The following is a 10532-nucleotide window of genomic DNA, read 5'->3' on the forward strand; positions in this document are numbered from 1 at the left end:
TGTGTAAGTTATTATTATGATCGATATAGATTATAGTATGATCTGTGTAGATTGATATGAATAATGTGTAGATTATTATTATGATTGGTGTAGTTTATTATGCTAATATTAATGCAAGTTAATTGTTTTCAAATATAAATAAATTTGAATATTTACCATTGTACCATTGTAATTAATTAAAAGAAAAAATAAAAGGAAAAATTTTGATTGGTTGAGATGACTTCTCGTAGTAATCTCATTTCTCTCTTGAACTTAAACATTTTATATATATATATATATATATATATATATATATATATATATATATATATATATATATATATATATTATATTATCAGGATAATGTGAGAACCATCTAAAAATTGAGAACCATTTTGAATCACAAAAAACCCAAAAATAAAAAAAAATCATCAAACAAAAAAAACCGCAATAATGAAAAAAGTAAAAAAACCAAAAGTATTATTTATCATCCATGTTTAATAAAAAAACCCATCTCAGTTTAGCTAAATTTTACATATATGTATAATATATACATATATACTTACATGTTTTTCTTATACACATATGTACAATTTAAGGTATACATATGTGTACATTACGTAACTAGAGATTAAATGAAATTATACACATCTGTATAATACGAAGTTTTTTTCTGAAACCGGGATAAAATATAAGAATTTTGGTTTTTTTTACTTTTTAAAAAGTTTTGTTTTTTTGTTTTATAATTTTTTTAAATATTTTTTCAGATGTTTTTTTAGTGTTCTAAAATGGTTTTCAAAGTTCTCAATTTTCAAATGATTCTCTTAGGATCCTTACCTTATATATATAGACAAAATAGCAAAAAACGTGCTTTATGTATGGTCCGATTTTCATTAGACGCCCTTTATCGAAACAAATAGCAGAAGACATAATTCATGTATCAAATTCCTTTCAACTTATGTCCTTCGGCACTAACCTTGTTAAAATTTTCCATTAACCTTGGTCATGTGCTTTGCACATGAGGGTAGTGTAGTCATTTTACATATTTATTTAATAACTAAAAATAAATATAAAAATACATAAAATAAATTTCCCCCATCTCTCTCTCTCACAGACACATATGTACAATTTAAGGTATACATATGTGTACATTACGTAACTAGAGATTAAATGAAATTATACACATCTGTATAATACGAAGTTTTTTTATGAAACTGGGATAAAATATAAGAATTTTGGTTTTTTTTACTTTTTAAAAAGTTTTGTTTTTTTTTGTTTTATAATTTTTTTAAATATTTTTTCAGATGTTTTTTTAGTGTTCCAAAATGGTTCTCAAAGTTCTCAATTTTCAAATGATTCTCTTAGGATCCTTACCTTATATATATAGACAAAATAGCAAAAAACGTCCTTTATGTTTGGTCCGATTTTCATTAGACGCCCTTTATCGAAACAAATAGCAGAAGACATTATTCATGTATCAAATTCCTTTCAACTTATGTCCTTCGGCACTAACCTTGTTAAAATTTTCCATTAACCTTGGTCATGTGCTTTGCACATGAGGGTAGTGTAGTCATTTTACATATTTATTTAATAACTAAAAATAAATATAAAAATACATAAAATAAATTCCCCCCATCTCTCTCTCTCTCTCACCCCTATCATCCCCTCCCTATAATCGTTTTCTTCATCACCATCCAACCCATCACCACCAAAACCCGTTTCCGGCGACCAACTCCCACCCACATCGGATTAGACCAACCCCCACCCACAACCACCAACTCCCAGCCACCCAACACATACCAAAACACGTTTCCCGGCAACGACCAACTCCCAACCACCCGCCGCCACCACCACCATCAAGGGAAACAATGAAACTGAACCATCATTGGTTAGAAATGAAGACGAATCAAGTTTAAAACCCTAGATCTAAAGGGATGACTCACACCAAATCAAACCTGAATCAGAACAAGTCAAAGTATATTTGATGAACTAGACATAAGAGAGCCAAAATCGGACCTGAAATTGGGGGTTCGACATCATCTACTTCAGCAACCCCTCTAGCGACGATGGAAATTGGGGGTTCGATATACGTATATATTTGAGTTTATGGTTGTTTGGACCCTAATTGTAACGACGGCATGTGATGGGTGGGGTGATCGGTAGGTGGGGAGTGGAGGTGGTCAAAGTGGTTATGGTTGTTTAATTCTTGATTGTGGATATAATAGAGAGAGAAAAGAAAGATGGTAATGATTTGTAGGAGAGAGAGAGAGAGGGGGGGGGGATATTTTATCCATTTTTATATTTATTTTTAGTTATTAAATAAACATGTAAAATGACAACACAGGCCTCATGTGCAAAGCACATAACCAATGTTAACGGAAAATTTTAACTGGGTTAGTGCCAAAGGATGTAAGTTGAAAGGAATTTGATACATGAATTATGTCTTCTGCTATTTGTTTCGATAAAGGACGTATAATGAAAATCAAACCACACATAAAGGACGTCTTTTGCTCTTTTGTCATATATATATAGGGGATGAATATTTTGATAACCTTGATGAGTTGTAAGAAGATAGACTTACAGAAATTGTCATTTATGTATGTCACATACAGTATGTATCAGATTTTACTCGTTGTCCTTTATCTTCTAAATTGATATGTTTTCTCTTTTACGTTTCAAAATTCAACAATGTTTGTCCTTTAGCCCTAACTGTGTTAATTTTCATCGTTAAGTCTGGTCATGTTCTTTGCATGTGAGGGTAAATTGGTAATTTACTTATTTAATTAAAAAACATTTTAATTTTAATAGTTAAAACTAAATTATTTAATTATTAAATCTAAAAGATATATATATATATATATATATATATATATATATATATAATTCTCTCTCACTCTCTCTCTCCCTGTATCTTGATCTGCAACTCATCAATCACCAACATCAATCCACCACCACCACCATAGCACCGCCAAAACCGTGACACATCCTTCGCAGCAAACGGAATCCTCAATCTCTTTCTGTTTTTATGGAAATGGGAAGTAGGAAGCATTAGCTTGTTGAAATTGGGGTCAGGTAATTAGAGCTCCAATTGAATGTGAAACGGAACGTCTATTCCATAAGGTGTTGTAGACGTGGGATTTGCTACTGTTCTTAAGGAAACAAGCATACATTTTGTTGTTCACTTCATAAATCCCCAAATTGTGGTTTTCTTAGGGTTTATGTTAAAATAAGGGTGGCTTTGTTAGATACAATGGTGGAAGAGTGCATAAATCTCCAAATCATGGGGCGATTTTTAGGGGTTTTTGACGGGGACAAGTGCTGCTCCATGACTTCTTTTGACGTCGGCGGTTGGTGTTGGGGTGGTACGGTGGTGTGGGGTTAGGTGATAGTGGGTAATAGGTGGTGGCCGTTGCTGCTATGGTGGCGGCTGTGTCAGATGTGGTGGCGGTGGAGGTTTGTTTGGTGGCGGCAGGTTTGGTGGTGCTAGGGTGGTGGTGGTGGTGGATTGATGGTGGTTCTTGATGCGTTGTAGATCTAGATGGAGAGTGTTCTTTAAATATATAGATATATATCTCTTTTAGATTTAACAATTAAATATTTTTGTTTTAACTATTAAATTAAAATGTTTTTTTAATTAAATAAGTAAATTACCAATTTACCCTCATGTGCAAAGCACATGTTCAGACTTAACAATGAAATTTAACGCAGTTAGGGCTAAAGGATAAACACTGTTGGATTTTGAAAAGTAAAGGACAAAACATATCAATTTAGAAGATAAAGGACAACGAGTGAAATCAGATATACATAAAGGACAATTTCTGTAATTTTGTCATTGTAAGAGCTTTAAGAACTCAATATGAATCACACATTTAATTAAATGAGTATGAAATATGTGGCTGAGAATAAATCTAATTAAAAAATGAATCAGGAGAGTGAATAATTTTTTTTGATGATTACACAAGTTTAAAAGTTAGTTACACATGTATAATAAGTTGATCCAGTGTGTAAAAAACTACTGTAATTTTTTTACGTTACTTACACTTACTATTACATACGTGTAAAAAAATTCAAAATTTTTTTGTTACGTTGAGTTCTGTCGAGTTCTTAAAACTCAAAGTGGTTCTCAAAAGAAATCAATCATATATATATATATATATATGACAGAATTATAGATATTGTCCTTTATGTTTGTACCAGATTTCATTGGTTGTCATTTATCTTTAAAATTTACATAATTTGTACTTTACGTTTTCAATTGTTACACCGTTTGTCATTTGACCCTAACCCAGTTATTTTTTCTCGTTAAGTCTTGTCATGTGCATTGCACATGAAGGCACATTAGTCATTTTACCCTTTTAATTATATAACCATTTTAATAATTAAAAAATTGATAATAAAAGATATTTTGTAATTCAGGTCACCCACCATCATCACCCAACCCCACCCCTACACCACCACCTTCTACCATCCAACAACCACCATCTCCTTCACTCGTTCACCAAATCAGTCACCACTACCCATCGCCAATCAAGAATACCACTGATTGCCTCCCCCACATGTAACACCCTCTCTTCTTCTCTTTGGATCTAAAGACCTAATAACTTTGAGCCAACAATCAATGACAATGGGAGTGTTAAAAGAGATTCATGGTGCTTCTACAACGACATAAGTACGAGAAAACCCAATCCGCAATATTTACCGGCAAATCTTCAACCATGGTTCGAATTTCCATCGGGCTTTGTCATTCACCGGAACGGTTCTTCTTACTACTAATCTGCAAACCTCTGTAGCCGCTGCTAAAGTTGATGGTGGTGGCTTCTGCTATGGCAATGATTTGCCCATAATCTTGCCACAAATATAGATAAGTACCTTTAATTGCTAAACCCCTCCAAATCTGACCAGATAATAGATCGACACCGGTATGAAGACGAAGAGTCGTTGATTAGAAACCTTAAATGTCACGAATATGTTGAAATGGTGATCAGATCTATTGATGGTGGCGGCTAGCGGTTCTGTTGATGGTGGTAGACGACGGTTCTGTTGATGTTCGTGGTCGAATCTTTTGATAGTGGTGGCCGACGGTTCAATTGATTATGGTGGTCGGAGATTATGTTGTTGGTGGTTGGATTGTGGTGGTGGTGGTGTAGAAAGAAAAGTGCAGAACATAGATAAACAGGGAAAGAGTTTGTAAGATTATATGACAAACTGAAAAATTTTTCTTACTTTTTCAGACACTCATCACGACTTGACTCAAATTTTCGGGACGAAAATTCTTTAACATGGGAATGATGTGACATTCGTCAATTTCAGGTTAACTCCGTTAACTCAACTCCGTCAATTCAAACTTAAAGATCACTGAATCTATAACGCACACCTCATTACATTTAAACAAGGGTTTAAATGACGCTTGACACTTACTACATGTGTAGTCTTTCGGGAATTGCACCGAAACGCAAACGAGTTGACGCAAACAATTGGTGAATAAACGAAAAACGTCAAAACAATAATTATGTGATAATTATGTGTTAGACTTATGTGTTATGTGATAACATTATTATAAACGTTAACTCAATGTGCTAGAACTAGTTAATTAAGCTAGAAAAGTACAAACTAGAAGTTGAGGGACTAAAGTGTAACATGTTATTATTATTAATAAATATAAACCCTAACCTCTCCTCCCTCTCCCTCTTCCCAAAACCGACGGCCAGCCCCCCCTTCCCCCTCCTCACGATCGGCTCACACACACACACATATCTCTTGGTTTATGATATTGTTTTTCACAATTTAAGCCTCCTACACCCGATTCTAGTCATCTTCTACCTTCCTCTTGCTTATATTTGTGCTTTTGAAGGTATAATTATAAACCCTAAAATCTGGAAATTTCATATGATGTATTCATATGATCTTTGTTTGATTTGATGATGTATTGATGATGATTTGATAACTAAAATTGATATTATTACATGTTAATTGTTGTGTCTTTGATTTTGAGATCAAATAAAACCCTAACCATGTATGTATGGTGTAATTGATATGCATGGATGATGGTTATGGTGTCTAGAATGTTATATGAACGGATTATGGTCCATAGATAGTTAATATGTTGAGTTTGGATGCAAACAGTTTCTGGACAGATTGTGTTGTTGATGTTCAATTGACTATATCGGGGTGTAACTGTGAAAATTGGTTGAGATTATTGATACTACAGTAAACTAGGTTGAGTCTAGTTTCTAAAGAATATAAATTTGCAATTTTTTGACGTGTGAAAGTTAACCTTTATGATTTTACAAAAACGTTGTGCAAAGCTGAGTTGTTAGACCTGCTGTTAGGTTGTTTTGTAAATATTATATCTCATGAAGTATGAGACCAATTGGGTTGGTTCCACTTCTGGAAGTTGACATGTTGAGTTAGGAACCTAACCCAAGTGGTCATGCAATTATTGGATTTTTCATTTAACGGGAATTTCAAATAACATTCTGTTGCGCATGAATTTGACTGTTATGAGCTTGCTGTAGTGTTTTGATCATTATGAGAAATCTATGTGGAATAAAAATAAAATAAAATATGTTCTGGAAACCTAACAAATGCATGCTTTAGTGATGATTTTTGGTAAATTAATTGAGATGCTATGATCGGTGGAATAGTACAATCTTTCAAGTAGAATTTCTGTCTCGTTGAAACTAGCTGCTGAATTTTGTGAAAATGCATGAAACATGATAATTGCTAGTTAATTGTTATGTTTTGACCAATTTGTCCCTGCGGGGAATACTTGCTAAATAGTTGTCGTGTTTTGATCAAATTGCCCTTGCGGGGAATAATTGCTAGTTAATTGTTATGTGTTGACCAAATTGCCTTTACGGGAAGTAATTGCTAGTGATGTACATTATGAATACATGACACGTAAATAATTGCTCCCACATGTAACGTATCACAAATACACTTGTTAAAGTCACACACGATTCACAAACGAAACACGAAACATGTTGTGTGCATAGGTATTATGTGCCGAGTCTAGAGACTCGATAATAGTTCCGACACTTAGAAAATCTCTTTGTTGTTTTAGAACGCTAGAGAGAGTTTTTGTCGGTGACGCACATCCTTTGGTGAATTATTTTGGGAAATTCTTCGCAAACAGTGAGTTCACTTACCCCTTTTAAACTGTTTTCAAACGCTTTTCACTTGGGGAGATAACATACTCCGAAAACGCATTTAAGATTTTGTTAATATAGATTATATATCACTTGTAAAGACTAAGTGGCAAACGCAATAACTAAAGTCCTTCATTCACATCGAACCGTTTAATATTGGATAATAGCGAGTCATTGTTGAGTAGTACTACTGGGTTTTACAAACCCCACCCAACGCTAAACTCGACTGGAGGTCGAGTGGGTGTAATCTTGGCTAAACACATACCATGGTCGGGATAGACCTGGTGGCAAGGCAAATGATAAACAGTCAGCTTCAGTGTCGAACACTTAGTAATACTTGTTTTATAGGCTAGCTACCTATAGATATAATTGACATAACACTATCTGGTAACGCAAAACGCTGAACGCAAAACGCTGAACGCAAAACGCTGAACGCAAACGCTTTATTTTATATAAACTTGTGAACTCACCAACCCCGTGTTGACACTTTTAGTATGTTATTCTCAGGTAGCCGAGGCGGGCGCGCGGTATAGGATCATGCATTATCTGAAACGCTTTTGTGTATGCAAACTATTTAAAACTGTTATCATTGGGTTTAAGTCGTTCTGCGTGACGCAACATTTATTTTATGGTTTTTACACTTCCGCATTTAATTACTCGTAAACGTTTTTATGGTTTGATTATAACTAATGAATCCGATCCTGTTAGTTCACACCCTCTGACGGTAAAACTCCGTTAGTGGATTTTGAGGGTGTGACAGATTTACTTTATCTTTATCTATATTTTAATTATTAAAATGGTTATATAATTAAAATGGTAAAATGACTAATGTACCCTCATGTGCAATGCACATGACCAGACTTAACGAGAAAAACTAACTGGGCTAGGGACAAAGGACAAACGGTGTAACATTTGGAAACGTAAAGTACAAATATGTTAATTTTAAAGATAACGGACAACCAATGAAATCTGGTACAAACATAAAGGATAATATCTATAATTCTCTCTCTCTCTCTGTATATATATATAAACGAAAACATAAAAATCCTACGTGGCGCGATGTGGTCACTCCACTTTTTTTGGAGTGACCAGATTTACTTAATTTTAAAATGGAGGCTTCTCATGCATATGACCCGAATTCACGGGTACGGGTCTTATCAAACCCAGATATTTTCTTAAACGGGTTATTACATCTCATTAAATTAAAAACTAATCTCACCAAATATTTGATATAAAAATCCTATAAAGTAGAGATATACTAAAAATTAATATATGATTTATTTGAAAAAAGATATATATAATTTATAACTAAAAAACCGATTTTATAGTAAAAAAAAAATAAACATGTCTTGAGTCTCATAAAACCCATATAGTTTTTAAACCGGGTAATAACATCTCATTTATTTGTGAAAAATGTATCATCAACCAATAAGTATATTATTAACTTTCATATAATAAAAAAAATAAAAATTTAAAAAATAAATAAATATTAAAAACAAATAATATAAAACAACCCTGTAATACGGGGATAAAAACTTGTATATATATTATTGATATTATATTATGTTTGTTAATAGAATTTGCAGATAAAAATACCATAACTTTGTGCATTTATATTTCTTTAAATTTCAACATTAGATGTATGATTAGAGACAAACTTACTTTATCTGTTAAATAGAAAAATATTATATAGAAATAAAATTCGGAAAATGATCACAATGGCCACTCTGATCATTCTAATTCCACAAATCAACATCCAAAACCGGACCCACGGGCTACATCATGTTCCGGCCAAAATCAACTGGTCCGCTTAGTTATTCTACACCAAAAAGTGAACGCCACATGTTCATAAAACCTGCCAAGAATGTTTGTCGTCGGCGCCGTTTGCCAACCGCAATGTACCGGGCGCCGCCTGGTTTTCAAATTCCAGGCACCGAGGTTCACGTTTTTCAAAGATAGATAAAAATACCGGAACATAACTAGAAAAAAGCACTTTGCAAACAATTTTTAAAACGTCCCAGTTATGGAAAAACTTCACACGCAATAATAAAACTCTACATGTAGGAATACTTAATTAAAGCACCGGCAATAAAATTAAAAAGCATACGAGTCTCAGATGGTACTCACCAGCAACCGCAAACTCAATGGGAAAGCTAGCAGGTGGTGTACGAAAGTTAAACTCTGGGCCGGAGCCACCACACCGGTAGTAATATGTGGTGGCTGGATGAAGTGGTCCAATGGTGACATGGTGGATTTTGCTAGAACTATAGAAGAAATAGTGGTACGATGTGTGTTCTCCGGTGGCAGATGAATCATATTTCCCGGGAGTTGTTCCATAATCAACTGTGGAGGGTACACGACTTTCATCGGTCACCCATGAAACCTTCATATAATTGTTTCCTACCAAAGACACATGTACCTACAGGTGTTTTGAAGACTTTTTAGATATTAATCAAGCATGAATTCTTATATAGAGGTGTAGACAACCTTAATTATATATAATAAACAATTAAAATAATAATACTAGTAGTTAAGTACAAGAAGATATATATATAATAATTAAATCAGGCTAGATTATATGTTGTCGCACATGATATCCGTGATTTTTTAGCCCGACTGTATCAAGCTATTTGTTAAGGTGGAGCGCATTCCGAATTATGACGGCTTAAGACGTATGTTACACAATAAATTAATGCTGTAGTAATTTCCGGTAGGAAAATAGATCAGAGCTACATATATATACCTGTTGAGGATGTGATGGAGGACGATTATGAGGGGTGAAAACCAAGGGCCGTGGTGGTTGACGTACAAAATCCACTGACGCACGGTGAGGCCGTACATAAAACAATATCCAGAAGAGGAAGATATGGTATTCGTATAGTAATTTCCGCATGATTAGGTGTGCGTGTGGAGAAGGCTTAGTTTGTTAACAATCTAAGGGTGGGTGTTTAAAGCAATGTTTTGGCAGGTTGCCTATCATACGATTGCTGTGGCGTCAAGCAAACTACAAATTTCAGACCATGTTTTCAATGGATATGCTTTCAGCAATCAAATGCTATAAATATTCTCTTTATTTCACTTTCGTAAGAAAAATGTTTGTAATTAAATTATTAAAAAAACAAGAAGACTCTAAAAATGTTTACTATGTTAGTGGCCGTGTATCACACATATGAAAATTAATATTTTCGTAAGGTAAAAGGTAAACATGCATGATTGTTTATTTGAATAAATATAAAAATTATGAATTTATGTGTAAAAATGATTTTACGTGATTAATATTATGTTTTTTTTTATTTTTGTAATTAAAATAAATTGGATGAATAGAAAGTTATGAGAATTGCAATGTAGCGTACTTGCTAGTAAATTTATTATGTGTATAAGATTAGAATATCAAATAATCGTTTG

The 10532-nt window shown here is 33.6% G+C and overlaps 1 protein-coding gene across 1 annotated transcript in view; it reads right to left on the reverse strand.

Moving 5' to 3' along the window:
- Positions 1–10019, reverse strand: part of LOC143589279 (purple acid phosphatase 22-like) — a gene marked incomplete at its 3' end in the record, with an annotated part of 37254 nt that extends 27235 nt beyond the window's left edge. The window contains exons 1-2 of the mRNA XM_077070094.1: positions 9871–10019; positions 9255–9546 (exon numbers count right to left, since the gene is read on the reverse strand). Of these exons, the coding sequence (XP_076926209.1) occupies positions 9255–9516 (262 nt within the window). The remainder of the gene's footprint in view (positions 1–9254; positions 9547–9870) is intronic.
- Between the last annotated feature and the right edge of the window lie 513 nt (positions 10020–10532).

This window comes from Bidens hawaiensis, unplaced genomic scaffold (assembly GCF_021521415.1).
Source record: "Bidens hawaiensis isolate Kalapana, Puna unplaced genomic scaffold, B.hawaiensis_p1.1 tig00037321_1, whole genome shotgun sequence".
In the NCBI taxonomy this organism is placed as follows: domain Eukaryota; kingdom Viridiplantae; phylum Streptophyta; class Magnoliopsida; order Asterales; family Asteraceae; genus Bidens; species Bidens hawaiensis.